The sequence below is a fragment of the Hylobates moloch genome, unplaced genomic scaffold (genome assembly GCF_009828535.3).
Source record: "Hylobates moloch isolate HMO894 unplaced genomic scaffold, HMol_V3 SCAFFOLD_1, whole genome shotgun sequence".
In the NCBI taxonomy this organism is placed as follows: Eukaryota; Metazoa; Chordata; class Mammalia; order Primates; family Hylobatidae; genus Hylobates; species Hylobates moloch.
The window spans coordinates 12,272,267-12,288,559 of record NW_026652276.1 but is presented as its reverse complement, the minus strand read 5'-3'; the positions used below and the strand labels follow the sequence as shown (position 1 = coordinate 12,288,559).

At 37.8% G+C, this 16,293-nt stretch overlaps 1 protein-coding gene across 2 annotated transcripts in view; it reads right to left on the bottom strand.

Moving 5' to 3' along the window:
- Positions 1-16,293, bottom strand: part of DNER (delta/notch like EGF repeat containing) — a 366,652-nt gene that overhangs the window by 94,263 nt on the left and 256,096 nt on the right. The window contains exon 8 of one of the 2 annotated variants that reach the window (XM_032754076.2): positions 1,840-2,064. The exons of the other annotated variant lie outside the window; for it this stretch is intronic. Coding sequence (XP_032609967.1) covers positions 1,840-2,064 — 225 coding nt within the window. The remainder of the gene's footprint in view (positions 1-1,839; positions 2,065-16,293) is intronic. 2 annotated transcript variants of the gene reach the window in all.

Below are 16,293 nucleotides of genomic sequence, written 5' to 3'. Positions count from 1 at the left end.
GGACTTGTGAGTCCACACAATTGCATGAGCCAGTTACTTAAAATAAATCTCTCTCTCTCCTCTCTGTCTCCTGTTTCTCAGGAGAATCCTAACTACTAACACTGTTACAAAGTAGATTAAACGGCCCTATTCCCTCTGAATTTCAGAGCAGAGAGGAAAGAGGCACTTGGCAAAATATCAATTGCTTAGAAAATCGGGGAATTAAGAGTCTATGTGAAAAAAGGCTTTTCAACACCATTCAAGTGCCAAGTTGCATTTCTTAGTAACTTTTTAAGTTATTCATGAGTATGAGACATGCCCTTTGGAAGTTCCGGGCCAGGCATTGGAGCAGCGAAACCAGGGACACCTGCATTAGAATCTGGGCTCAGCCCCCATCCTGGGTGTGTGGCCACAGGCATGTGACTGAACCTCTAGAGGCATTTCAACCCTTGGTGTAAATGTGACACTAAAAAGACCAGAGATGTGAAGCACCCAGCTCAGAATCTAGAAAGATCAGTGCTCACGAAATAGTAGCTTAGGGTGATTGCTGCTGATACAAAAGGTATTAATAAAACACAGTTCCTCCCAGCCCCAAGGAGGAGAGAGACACATACAAGGATAATTAATGTCCTGTTTCCAAGACCACAAAAGTGATATTGTAGGTGACTGTTGGAACTCAGAGGAAGGGAAACTGAGTCAGCCCCAGAAGTAGAGTTTGTACAGTGAGGTGGGGTAATGGGGAGCAGGCATTCCAGCTAGAGGCCATTGCACCAGCAAAGCCACGGTCAAGCAAAACCAGATACTGACCAGCCATACTGACTGGCCAGGGAGATGTGTGGGGGTTCATTGTGCTGGGAAGCTTTCTAAAGAGCCAGCTCGTGTAAGGATGGAACATGCACAGAATAGAAACGAGAGGAAAGGGCTGCCCCCATGCATTCCCTTCTGACTACACTAGTGGGTTGTGCACACACAAAATTTTGACTAGTAATCACTCACTTCTAGGTATCAAAACCTCCATAATTGAAAATCCATAATGCAAATGCAGAAGGCGTTTGGAAATTAAATGGTGAAATTTTTAAATTCTTACATAGGAAGCCAGTGGTATAACATAATGTGCATCGGGTAACAATTTTAATAGATGACACAATTCTGAATGTATTGCACTGTGCTTTTCATGCACATTAAAAGGAAAGAACATATTCTGTTAAGCACACAATAGTAAAAGATACACAATACAGTAAAAGTTCTGCAATGACTTACAGTAAATTGTTAAAAATGCTTAGCCTGTGATGAGATTAAGCCTGTTTTCAATTTTCTTTATTTTGCTTGTTTTTTCTACAGTGAATGTGAGTTGATCATGAAAAGATGAAAGAGTATTTTTTTAACCCTGCCAAGAGTAAATCTAAAAAAGAAAGTGTGTCATAAATGAGTGGAATTCACTTTTATTTACAAGTATATCAGTAAGTATACTTACTTACAAGCATACCAGTAAGTATACCACTTTTATTTACAAGTATACCAAGATGCAAAAGAAAAAGTAACGGTCTTTTTTTTTTTTTTTTTTTTTTTTTAGTAGGGGGGTTGCTTTTTTTGCCCGGGCCGACTGCAGTGGCGCGATCTCAGCTCACTGCAAGCTCCGCCTCCTGGGTTCACACCATTCTCCTGCCTCAGCCTCCCAAGTAGCTGGGACTACAGGCGCCCGCCACCACGCCTGGCTAATTTTTTGTATTTTTAGTAGAGACGGGGTTTCACCATGTTAGCCAGGATGGTCTCAATCTCCTGACCTCGTGATCTGCCGGTCTTTTGAGATTGGTTTGAGATTGAGAAAAGGAAGATTTGCTGTGTAGGGGTGGTACCCACCTGGATCACAGAGGCATTTGTAGCTGGTGCCCACGCTGCGGCACGTGCCGTGAGCGCAGGGGCTGAGGGCACAGAAGTCAATAAGCTGAGCACAGGTCGGCCCTGTGAAGCCTGGGCTGCAGCTGCAGGTAAAGTGTACCCCGTCCACATAGCAGGTGCCATTGTTCTGGCACGGAGACGAGGCACAGGGGTCCACCTTTTCTTCACAAGCAGATCCAAAGTATCCTGTGAAAAAACACGTGGGAGCTTAAAAAAATTAAAACACATTTGCACATAATAACTAATCAACTGAGTCTGCTCCACTGCGTATTCATAACCAATTAATTCATTCATAGCTTCCAGATATGTCACAACCCAACGAGATAGGTGGGTTGTTTTTCTCACCTTTAGTAATGTAGGGTTAAAAATATTAAGTCCCACAATTCCATTTTTATTGAAATATAAGGTATATGACTGTTTAGGAGTACATACATATGTGTACATGAATATATTTATGTGCACACATGTGTTTATGAACATGTGTGTATACTCTAGAAAGATATCAAAAATAAATTAATGGTAATTTCCTAAAGGAATATGGGATTTGGATCAGCAGAGGGCTCTCCCCTCTTATTTTGTATACATTAATGGGGAACACATTTCTTATTTTGCTTTAATAGATATGACATAATCCTGAATTTAAAAAATTAAAATCATATCAAATAGTAAACAATGAAAAAGTCTCTTTTTCATCCTTGTCCCTTTGTCTCCCAGTCCCTTCTCTACAAGCAGCCACTGTTAACAGTTTCTTGAATATATGCTTTTTTAAAAGTTGATTATTGTAACAGAGAAACAAAAGTGATCTACCCATACAATGAAATACCACTCAGCAATAAAAAAAAAAAAAAGTACTGACACATCATATGACATGAATGAACGTCAAAAGCATTATGCTAAGAAAAGAAGCTAGGCACGAAATACTACACATTATATAATCCCATTTGTAAGAAATGTGCAGGAAAAGCAAATGTGTAGACATAGAAAGCAGATAAATGGTTGCCTATGGCTGGGCCGGAAAGAGGGGTTCACTGCAAATGGACATGAGGAGTCCACTGGGGTGGATGGAAATGTTTTAAACTTGGATTGTGGTGATGGCTGCACAGCTCTGTAAACTTACTAATATGCTTTGAATTGTATATTTCAAATGAATGAATTTTACAATATATAAATTGTACACTTAAATAAAATTTTATGTTATATAAAATTATGTAAGGCTGTTAACTTTTTCTTTTAAATATGGTTCCCGTGTAGGTGATTTTTATCTTGTTTCCTGTGTATCTGATTCAGCATTTCTTGTTAAAAAATTATACACGTGCATATGTGTGGGTCTCTACATCTGTGCATACATGTAGGTGTATATATTTAACAATGCTTTCCATAAAACTGTACTTCTTTCAATACTTTAAGAGCAGTTTGAAAATTAAAGATCATTCAAATTTTAGAAATAAAAGTGAAATAATTTCACTCACATATAGTTTGTATTCTAATAGTCTATCACACTTCTCTTGTTTATATTTAAGTTTATATTTACTCATCTTCTTATAGAACTCCCAGCAATACTGACAATTTTTGTTGTTGTTACGGACACATTTAATATGTAAACAAACCAAAATAACTCCCAGATTTAATTATGTGAAGCACCACTCATAAATTGGCATAATCAACTTGGTATTTCTCTGTGCGGTATAGAAATATAAAATTATCCTCCAAAAAAATCCAATGCTATTCAGCATTTTATAAAATTCCTGGTAGCTTTTAAATCTTAGAAATCCTACTAAAAATGTACCATACAATCAGTTTTAATAACACTTGAATTCTCCAAAAAGTTTCTTGGCAGCCTCAAGTGGAATGTAATTCTACCCATCATGAGATATGTTCCATTTTACTCTGATTGAAAATAAGATACTTAAACATTTTTCAACATATGACAGTACTATATGTTACCGTCACTATTTAACATGATTTCAAAAATAGGATTTAATATCTCAAATCTTTTAATTTTAGAAAATAAAATAATTTTTATCTGTCTAGAAAATGCAGCATAGCTGCTTAAAATATTAAAAGGCCCATTTGATTTGCTCAAGCATGACACTAAAAGTCATTCAATATTTTTTTCTTAATATGAAGGAATAATTTTGAGAAATGAATTGACCAAGCCACCCCACAGCTTGCATTTAGTTAGATAGTGACCCAAGATTGCATCTTATGACTTGAGAGGAAAAAAAAATGGTGGGGCTGGGCGGTGGCCAGTGGGGAGCAGTGCAGGTTCTAGGTTAACCTTGTGGATGCACTGATTTCTTTACAAGAAATTCAGGCTCATGATAAATTCCATACCCAAGGCTGGGTACCAGTTTGCCCAAAACCGCAGCTCAAGGTGAATCAGAAAATCATAAATGTTAATGCTCAGAAACAGAAATCTTTATTTTATTTTATTTTATTTTATTTATTTTATTTTATTTTATTTTATTTTATTTTATTTTATTTATTTTATTTTTTGAGACAGAGTCTCACTCTGTTGCCCAGGCTGGAGTGCAATGGTGCAATCTCGGCTCACTGCAACCTCTGCCTTCGGGTCAAGCGATTCTCCTGCCTCAGCCTCCTGAGTAGCTGTGATTACAGGAGCACACCACCACGCCCAGCTAATTTTTGTATTTTTAGTTGAGAAGGGGTTTTACTGTGTTGATCCGGCTGGTCTCAAACTCCTGACCTCGTGATCCACCCGCCTCAGCCTCCCAAAGTGCTGGGATTACAGGCGTGAGCCACCACGCCTGGGCACAGAAATCAAATTTAAGAGGACATTTTGATTATTTTTGTTCCTCCAGAAGAACTGAATTAACGACAGAAGGTGACAGTTGAGAACTGTCAACTCTTTTAGTTGAGAACAGAGAAGAGAAATGATCATAGTAACTGTATCCTTAAAAACTCTATGAGATTAGGTGGGTGAGAACTTGATGGAAAGAATATCCAGGGAGGGTCAAAGATAAGAAAAATCAGGAACAAGAAGCTTATACCTACGTTAGGAGCATAAAAATGAAAATTACTTAGAACTATTAGAACCCAGAAGAGTCAATATTGAATATAGTTCTCAGTGGAGGTTGATAATTAAGCATTGGATTAGCAATATCATGGGTTAAATTGCGTCCCTCCAAAATTCATATTTTTTAAAATTAGCTTTCTTTGGTTGAGTAAAATTCATATTTTGAAGCCCTAACTCTCAATACCTCAGAATGTGGCTTTTCAGAGACAGTGCCTTTAAAGAGGTGAGTCAGTTAAACTAAGGTTGTTAGGTTGGGCCCTAATGCAGTCTCACTGGTGTCTTTATAAGCAGAGATCAGGACACAGAAAAAGACACCAGAGATGCCTGTGCACAAAGGAAAAGACCTTGTGAGGAGGAAGCAAGAGGATGGCCCTCTGCAGGCCAAGGAGAGAGGCCTCAGAAAAAATCAACCCTGCCAGCACCTTGATCCTGAACTTCCAGCCTCCAGAACTAGAAGTAGATGAACTGCTTATCAGCCTCCAAAGCTAGAAAGAGATGTCTGTCGTTTAAGCCTATAGTCCTTGGTCACAGCAGCCTGAGAAGACCCACACAAACAGGGAGCATAAGGAGGCAGGGAAGCGATGATTAGGTTCTTGTGTTTGATTCTGTGTCCACCACCCCAGCAGTCTGAGTGACCATGGCAAGGCCCCCTTTCTCCCATCGTCCACTGCCTCTACCTGGAAAACAGGGCTGAAATTATTTTCTTTACAAAGTCATTGTGGGTTCTGAAAAAAATATATATCAAACTTCCTAGTATGGTTCCCAGTCCAAGGCTGGAGGAATGAATGAATTAAAAATGCTAATAATAACAGCAACAGGCCAGGCGTGATGGCTCATGCCTAGAATCCCAGCACTTTGGGAGACCGAGGCAGGCGGATCATGAGGTCAGGAGTCTGAGACCAGCCTGGCCCTACTAAAAATACAAAAATTAGCCGGGCGTGGTGGCACATGCCTGTAATCCCAGCTACTGGGGAGGCTGAGGCAGGAGAATTGCTTGAACCCAGGAGGCGGAGGATGCAGTGAGCCAAGATAGCGCCACCGCACTACGGGCTGGGTGACAGAGCAAGACTCTGTCTCAAAAAATAAACAAACAAATAAATAAATAACAGCAACAGCCAGCATCCACTGGAGGCTGATTTGCATCACCTGGTTCTAACCCTTTAGGTGAATTATTTCATTTAACCCTACTATTATAGTAGGATGTAAGAACTATAATAGCCCTATCTTACAAATGTGAAAATAGTGACATGAGAATGTGAAGTAGCCTTTTCAAGTCTAAATAGCTAGTATATGGCAGAGCTGGGACACCAAGGCCAAGTGCTTACACGCCTCCTACACTGCACAGAAGAGAAGTGAATGACAAACCAATTAAGATGTTATGATGTGTAAGCAAAACCAGGACTTACGTTTCTATCCTGTTTGTGTCTTGGTGAAAGAATAGAAGATTTACTGATCAAGTCAATATAAAGGAAAAAGTGAATTTTAGAAAGGCAATCACTCTAGCTTTATGTCAATATACTCAGTTATAAACAGTAATATAAGCCACACAGAATAGTCCAAGTAGAAAGAAAAATGGGTAACAAGGAGACATAAAGGGTCATGGCTTTGGAGGGAGCCAATATTTCAATAAGGCCAAGAGAAGTGTGGAAAATGAACAGTAATGAGAGCACTGGTCAGGCCAGGTCACGACTGGTCTTATACATTACACTTGGGAGTTTACATTTCCTTCTGAGGCTACTGGATATCATCTATTTTCATTATTTATATCTCTAATTATAGGCAATGTGGAGAGTGAATCAGAGGAGGTTGAGACCGGAAGCATGAAACCAGTTGTTTACTCGAATAATTGAGGTTGTGAGGGCCAATTTGTAGCAATAAAGATAAAGAATGTGAAATATTTTAAAGCATGATTTTATAAGTAAAATTGTCAAAACAGGGACCACTTGGACTGTAGAAGAATGGAAGAGAGGACAGAGCCCAGAGACACAATGTAACATGAGTCAAAAATGCAAATGCCAGCAGGAGTCAGGTAGATAATGTTGATACGGAGAGTGGCTCAGGTGTAACACAATAGGGACTGGCAGGGTCTGTGGCAAACTGGAGAAAGCATGCCCCTTCCAAAAAAGATGGCCGCCATAACCTGCAGCCAATTCGAAACATGGGGCCAGGTACCATACTTTCTGAGTGTTCAAGAAAAGTCCGAAATCCAAATTCTTGTTTGAGCCTTGTCTATTTTATTATTATTTAATTTATTTGTTTATATTTTGAGATGGAGGCCTGCTCTGTAGCCCAGGCTGAAGTGCAGTGGCGTGATCTCGGCTCACTGCAACATCTGCCTCCTGGATTCAAGCCATTCTCTTGCCTCAGCCTTCCAAGTAACTGGGACTACAGGCACTTGCTACCACGCCCAGCTACTTTTTGTATTTTTAGTAGAGACGGGGTTTCACCATGTTGGCCAGGCTGGTCTTGAACTCCTGACCTCAAGTGATCCACTCGCCTCAGCTTCCCAAAGTGCTGGGATTACAGGCGTGAGCCACCACACCCAGCCGAGCCTTGTCTATTTTAAACTGTTGATAAATCATTTCTCCAGCAAATAAAGCATATGTATGGGCCCTGTATATGTGGCTTCTCTGTGTGAGTTAATGTTAAAGAGCTTTGAACCAAGGGGAATTGGATTTAAACACCATCTCAGCCCACTAAACTGTGGGACTTTGGGCTAGTACTTAATCACCCTGACTTTCTGCTTTTGTATCCATGAAAGAAAGGTATTAATGCCTACAATTTTCATTTCTTATGAAGCTTAACTACAAAAATCTATGCAAGGCACTTGGCACAGTGAGTCTCCAGTTGTAAGTATTAATAAGAAGCAGCAATAATTATAACGTAATTTCCAGGTTTTCAGATTGGGGGACAATGTGGATAGTGTTGCTATCAAATGCAGTGGAAAATACAGGAGGAGGCTGCTAGGGGAGGCTTATGAGTTCAGCTTTGTGCAAAGTGATTTAAGATGCTTTTGCAGTTGTTCAATAGTCATTAAATATACAGAACTTGTGCTCAGGAGAGAGGTATGAACTAGAGTGCGGACTGGGAGCCATATGCACACGGATGGGAATTGGATTCATAGGTATACATGACACCACTTGGGGCAAATGAACAGAGAGAGAAGAAAGTTCAAGGCTGGAACTCTGAACAACTGTAACACTTGTGAGCAGAAGAAAGAAGAGGAAACCAAGAGCATGTCTCATTGAGAGACCTCTCCTCTTGTTCTGCAGCTCTCTGTAGATCTCCCTCTCTCCTAGCACCTACCCTACCCTGTCTGCCTCCTCCATAAGTGGTCTCTGATTTTCTTGAGATCAGGGAACGTAACTTACATGTCTTTGTAACCCTGTTGCTCAACATGAAGTTTGGAAAATGGTAGGCATTTGACCAGGGACAGATAAATGGACAGACAGGCAGACAGATGGATGGATGAATAGACAGCTAGCTAAATTTCAAGAAAGAAGTTGCAGGTTTTGGTCAGGAATAAAATATATTTTTTTTTAAAAGAAAGAGAGAAAGAAAGAAAGAAAGAAAGAAAGAAAGAAAGAAAGAAAGAAAGAAAGAAAGAAAGAAAGAAAGAGAGAAAAAGAAAGAAAAAAGAAAGAAAGAAAGAAAAGAAAAGAAAAGAAAAGGAGAGAAAGAGAAACCAGGAGAGAAAGGTGTCACTGAAAACAATGGAAGAGAGAATGCGAAAAAATGGCACTGAACCTTGCTTGTAAATCACATGAACAAGCCCACGCCAGCCTGCTGCAAGATGAGAGACGGCATGGAGCAAAGGAAGCTAGCACAGCCAAGGCCATTCTAGACCACTTGACCTCCATCAGTGTGGCCAGTGACCAGCTAAGCTTGCCCAAATTGCTACTGCAATATACAAGGATTATGAGCTAAATGAGTGGCTGCCATTTTAACCACTAAATTTTGGGGGTGGTTTGCTATGCAGCAAAAGTTAACTGATAAAATTAATAGGAGCTACAGGATTGTATCTAGGATTGTATCTACGTGGGAATGTATGCCAGAGGGAGATTTTTGTTTTGCTTTGCTTTATGGAACAGACTTGAAAGAGTAATTGATCATACACTACAGGAAAATGTCACTAAAGAGATGATCAATAAATGTTTGTTGAATTGAATATCAAAAAGGCCCGCTGCTGTTGAATCAAGGATCCTGTGTTTTATTAGTATTAAAATTTTGCTTTTTCTTACCAATTCAAGAAAATATAATGCAGGATGAGAATGAACTAATACTTTATATTTTCAGAGTCTGCTAGCATACCTCAGTATGTACTGAGGAGAGAATACACTTTTGGCATATTATCCAGTCTAAAAAAAGAAAGTGGGATATAAAATGCTATTCTGTTACAAAGAATGACAAAGAAAAAAAATGAATGCAAGGTATATCTGAATACACTTTGTAGAGATGAACGTGAGTACAGCAATTATGAGATAATTTTCCTGGATCATATGATTATTAATGACCACTAGAAAAGGAATTCCAGACTTAAAGGCTGAGTCAATTTTGAGATGCTATTGCTTTAACTAGTAAATTCTCCATTTCCTTCTATCACCTAAGCGATTGTTATCTTCTTGTTCATATGACATCCTTTTGCAATGACTCACATCTCCTTCAGCCACCCTCTAAGTGACCTTCCTAAGAGAAGCAAGAACAGGTTTTATAATTCAAAGAATGCAGAGCCAGAAAACCAAAGTTTGAATCTTCTTACTACCGTGTGACCTCAGGCTTAATCATTTTTTCTCTAATTTTCTTACCTACAAAATGGCGTTGGCTCCTACTATGAAGTCAGGTAAGGTGACACATGTGCTCAATAAATGTTGGATTCTTTTCCCTTTAAACGGTGGTTCTGGGGTAATCTCAAGTTGCCTGTGTACTCAGAGTTTGTGGTTAGAGAAAGGAAGCTGGCCTGTCAGTCAATTTGTGGAACACCATCCATTTTCACATTTGTATGAATCCCTCAGGGTTGTGACCCTGCATGTCTATAAACGGAGATTTCTGGAATTGGGAGGTGCTCACACATTGCTCTCTAAACACACAGTTACTGGGCCACACAGTGACGCTGGTGAACAGAGGTGGGGTCCCAGGGCAGACAGCCGTGGGAAGAAGTGGGAGGCAGGAGTGTCCCCCAGAACATCTCTGTACAGGCTCGAAAGGACAATCTGCTGAAGTTGTGTTTGTTAATATCAAACACTTGTATGTACCAGGCACTGTTCCAAGGGTTTTAAATATACTAAGTCCTTTAACTCTCACATCAATCCTATGAGATAAGAACTATCATTTCCCCATTTTCAGATGAGAAAATAGGGATAGAAAGATCAAGTAACTTGCCCAAAGTTACACAGCTAGTAAACAGCAGGTTTGAGATTTGAACCCAGGCAGTCAGATTCAGGTCCAAGCTCCTAACCAGCACTCTGTGCTGTGGCACCCAACACCTGGGGTATAGCAGTATATTAGTCCATTTTTGCATTAGTACAAAGGGATACCTGAGACTGGGTAATTTATAAAGAAAAGGGTTTTAATTGGCTGACGGTTCTGCAGGCTGTACAGGAATCATGGTGCCAGCATCTGCTTCTAGTGAGGGCCTCAAGGAGTTTACAATCACGGCAGAAGGTGAAAGAGAAAGCTGGCGTATCACAGGGTGAAAGCAAAAGCAAGAGAGAAAGGCAGGAGGTGCCACACACTTGTAAACAACCAGCTCTCATGTGAACTCAGGGTGAGAACCAAGGGGATGGCACTGAGCCACTCATGATGGACCCCCGTGATCCAAACACCTCCCACCAGGCCCCACTTCCAACACTGGGAATTACGTTTCCAAATCAGATTTGAAGGGGACAAACATCTAAACCACACCAAGCAGAAAGGCCAAGAATGAGAGGGCAGGTGCTCCAGGGTCTATCAGGCCTCTGTCCCTTCCTGACCATGTGTAGTAGAAACTACTTTTTGTCCTAATATCCATCTCTCCACTTCCCACGGTCTTACGCTTCTGATCACATGGCGACATAGAATAGTGTCTACAGGGACCAGCCTCTTCTGCAGCTAGATGTACATCTGTGATGACCGTCTGAATAACAGACACAAGTGAAAATGTCCTGAAGTCACTTCTATAGAAAATTCCTTGAAAGAAGTTGGCAAGTACCCTTTGCTCTTTCACTACTTTCCCCCTTCATCCATCCTACTATCTAGACCACACAGATGATGACCGAGTTTTTCCTAAGTTTGGTGAAAGACATCTACCCATACACAATATGCTCAGTGAACCCTAGGGAGAATAAATCAAATATACAGGAATGTCACAGACAAGCTGCTGAAAACCAAAAATTAAGAGAAAACATTAAAAGAAGCCAAAAAAAAAAGACGTGATACACATCAAGCAATAGTAAGATTGACAGATGACTTGTCACCAAGATCTACAGAAGCATAAGATAACAAAATGACATCTTTAAGGCACTGGAAAAATAAACTTGTCAAACAGAATTCTATTTTCAGGGAAAATAACTTCTAGTAATCAAGGTTAATTAAGATATTTTCTGATAAAGAACAGCTGAGAAAATTTGTTGCCAGCAGATCTAGCCACACTACAAAAATACTAAAGAAAGTTATTTAAGCTGAATAGAAATAATAATAGGTGGAAACTCAAGTCTACAGGAAGAAATTAAGACCCCTAGAAATGGCACTCTGGGGGAGTGAATATTCATTTTTTCCTTAATTTCTTTTAAAAATGGTTAAAAGCAATAAGAACATTGAATTATGATCTTGTAACATACATAGCAGGAATATACATAATAAGAGAACAAATAATAAGGGAAGTTAATAGAATTTTACTACCGTTAGGTTCTTACATTTTGCATGAAGTGATTAAATGTTGATTCTAAGTGGACTTTCATAAATTAAGGATGTATACTGTAATTCCCAGAGCAGCCACTAAAACTAAAACAGACACAACAAAAACCCCAAACCAAAAAACCCAGCAGTATAGCTAAAAAGCCAGTTGAGAAAACAGTACCTTTTTAAATATTCTATTTACCCACACCCTTGCCACCGCCAAAAAAGGGCAGGCATAGAATAAAACAAAGAACATATGAGAAAAATAGAAAATAAATAGCAATGAGGTAGACTTAGATCCAATCATATCAATGTTATATTGAATGTAAGTAGACTAACAGTCCGATTAAAAGGCATGGATTGTCAGACTTTATTTAAAAAAAAAAAAAAAAAAGATTTTTGTCCCCCAAAAAAAAACCCACAAAAATAAAAAAAAAAAAAAAAAAAAAAAAAAAAAAAAAAAAGGAAAGTAAAAGAATAGGGAAAGATACATTGTGAAAAAGAAAGCATAAGAAAACTAGTATTCTCTGTTAAAATCAGAAAAGGTAGACTTCAAGACTAAGAACATTATCTGACATAAAAAGGGACACTTACTATGAAAAAGTGAGTACTCCAACAGGAAGCTTTAACAATCCCAAATATGTAGGCGCCTAATAAGAGAGCTTCAAAATACATGAAAGAAAAACTGCCAGCAAAAGAAACAGAAATCATCAAAGAAGAAGCCCTTTCTTAGTAACTGACAGAATAAATTGGCAAAATGAGCTAGTTTATGCAATATTTAAATAACATATTCTTTTCATGTGCACATGAAATAAGTCAATCATTATAATAGATACAGAACAATTATTTGGCAAAATTCAATATGCATTCATTATTTTTAAGAAGAAAGAAAAACTCTCAGCAAACTAAAATAGAAGGTAACACTTACTGCATCTTTTAGGGTATATACGAAAAATCTATGGCTAATATCACACTTAATGATGAAATAATAAACATTTCCTCCCTAAGATAGAGAACAAAGCAAGGTTGTCTACTCTCAGCACTTACATTCAATATTTTACTGGAGGTTCTATATATACAAAAAGAAAAGTAAAAGAAATAAAAAACATAAAGTATAGAAAGGAAAATGAGACTTATTATTCACCAATCTATGATTTTATACAAAGAAAATCCAGAGAAATCTGAAATAAAAACTTTGGGAAATAATAGGTAAATTTAGCAAACTATCAGCATACAAAGTCAATATACAAAAATGAACAGTGTTTCTATACACTAGTGAGCAACTGGAAATTAAAAAATGTTTTACTGGCATTTATAATATTATCAAAAAGCATAAAATAGGATTAAATTTAACAAAAGATATGCAAGATGTCTACACTGAAAACTATAAAACATTACTTGAAGAAATTAAAAACACCCAAATAAATGAAGACATATACCACGTTGATAGGTTGGAAGTCTCACTATTGTTAATATTTAAGTTCTATTCAAATTGATTTACTGCAGTATTAATTATTTGGGGATGCCTATTGTTTGTAACTAAATCAAATTCTAATTGATAAATTATGTCAGCACAATCAAGTAAGTAGTTCTTATATGTCTTATACATCTCTTATATGTCTGTTATCTTAGTTGTTAAAAATGGAAATAATAGAATAGCTGTATGCAACAAGTAGTTACAGTTGTACTAGTAGAAATAGAAGAAGACAGAAGAGAAATTGTTATGTTAAAAGTAATAGCAAATTTTTATTGAGTTCTTATTACATACGGGACATTATGCTGAGCAATTGGTATCTATTATTTCTTACTTTTCGCAACCACTGGCTCAAGTAGGGTCTACCACCATCTACTTTTTACAGAAGAAGGTTTAGAGACTTCACTTTAGGGAGCTAACCTAGGAACACTCATCTAGTAACTGGGAAAAATAAGATTCAATCAGGTTTGTCTGACTCCAAATCTGGGCTCTTAAGCCCCAATCTATTTGCTGCTTCTCACAAGAGAGTTTGTGTAAAAGCATTCGACAAGTCGAAAATGCCATGCTAGCATACGAAATTATGGTCAGATCAGCTGGGCATGGTGGTGTGTCCCTGTAATCCCAGCTACACAGGAAGCTGAGGCAGGAGTTCAAGACCAGCCTGGGCAACATAGTAAAACCCCATCTCAAAAAAAAAAAAAAAAGAAAGAAATTATGTAAAGTTAAACCCATAACTGTTATAAATTCTGTAATTTGACAGCTTTGAAAACCAGAAATTACTTAGCAATTACAAATTTTGAACTCTGTGTATTTGCATAAATGTCCTGAGCCTGATTTGCCTATTGGCTCTCTGTATTTCAAATATCACATGGAGGATATTTTTTAAAATAATTATGGGCCGGGCGCGGTGGCTCATGCCTGTAATCCCAGCACTTCGGGAAGCCGAGGCGGGTGGATCACCAGGTCAGGAGATCGAGACCATCCTGGCTAACACGGTGAAACCCCATCTCTACTAAAAATACAAAAAATTAGCCGGGCATGGTGGCGGGCGCCTGTAGTCCCAGCTGAGGCAGGAGAATGGCGTGAACCTGGGAGGCGGAGCTTGCAGTGAGCAGAGATCGCACCACTGCACCGCAGCCTGGGTGACAGAGTGAGACTCCGTCTCAAAAAAAAAAAAAAAAAAAATTATGAAATTTGAGTCCTAAGGAATAAACATGTGCTACCAACTCCTTATAAAATCAGAACTCTTAAAATAATTCAGATATCAAATTAAGAGCCAAGATGTTTATGTAAGAAACTTTAAGAGAAAATCATAAATGTTTTGGTGTTACAAGCCAATGTGTAATGTTGAGAGCTTTTTAAAAACTATCGGCATACAAAGTCAATATACAAAAATTATATATGAAATATATAAATTTTTACTTTTTTTTTAGAGCTGATTGGTTTTAAATACAAACCTAAAGCCATATTTTTAGGGGACCTTTTTTTCATAAGGATGCACAAGGCAACCAGTTCTTACACTGGTAATTTATAAAATCTAACACAATAAGAAACATCTGATGACATTATAAATTTTCAGAACAAAAATTATAGCCATCAAATTTGAATATTAGTTTTTAATATTCAAGATGCAGGCATAGCCTACTAATCAGCTGATGGAGACCAGACATTAGTTGATTGGTAGCTGTTAGCTACAATGCATGTTACAGGTTTGTTGATGTATATATTTTGAAATTTTGCGTCAAAACTAGCTTGTAAACATGATAGTGATCACAGAAAGGTCAAATGTTACAAACATAGTTTCAAAAATTAAAGGGAGACCACATGTGAAACAATGTATATTCAGAAGAAGCACGTGTGTAAGTGATCCCAAACTCAGATACAGTACTATGTGAGTCTGATTCCCCCTTGTAGAAATATAGAAGTCTGCGAGTCAAAGCTAAAGCAAAGATGAGTAAACACATCTCTGTGTTGGAGTTACAGAGTGTAGGGCAGTAGGATGAGTGCTAGTAAAAAGACATTTTACAACACAAGGTGGAAAAGGCCTTGGGTCATCTGTGGCTGAGATGGTCAGAACAGATTTCATCTTCCCCAAAAATTTCTAAAAATAAACCAATATTCTCATTCACTCTATTTACTCCTTTCCCTCCTTCTCTCTCAGTATAAATATACAGACATACATTATATATAAAGAGTTTTCAATTCAATCTCCAGACCTAGGAACCTCTCTGTATTGTCCTGTTCCTACATAATGTTACAACTCTAAAAGAAATTATTTGAGCTAGCCTTTGGTAAAGTTTCTCTTTTTATTAGCATGGCTCTTTAAGAGATTTGACTGGTCAATCTAGCAATAATGATCTCTCAAGGTAAGTGTTTTTTAAAATTCCCCTTATAGAATATGCAAATTAAATTAGTTATGGTAGCAAAGGGTAGAGAATTGGAAAAGGAAATTTAACATTTCTGGGTTCAAGCACATTCATGGACACATTTAACCTCCAAAATATGAAAAACTACAGATAGGAGAACAAATACAATACTGCTATGTAGAATAATGTAACATAAATAATAAAAATAATAGTATTTATGAAATGACTAAAGGATTAATATGCTATAACAGAGGAATAATATACAGTCCTAACTGGAAGCTAATAAGCAAATATATTTGGATTTACAGTCTTCCTTGAAGAGTAGAAAATGAAAAACTATTTGGTGATGGTAGCCAAAAAGTGCAAGCAGAAAGATGAACATAGTGATATTTCTGGTGTGCAATAGTGTAATTCAAATGATACAGACCTAAGATGAAGGACATAAGGAAATCTTGGAAAGAAAACACAAGAGCTCCAGAGAAAAGGTCTGTTTCAAACACATGGAAACAATGGCAGCAGCCAAGAGATTTAAAACAACTGATTTTCAAACAAGGGGAAAGTTTAGAAAAGGATGAAAGATTAAAGAATTACAATGGAAAATAAACAAAATAGAATTACAAAAGAAACCTACTGAAGAGGAATGCAAAAAAAGTAATTTAGCTGGT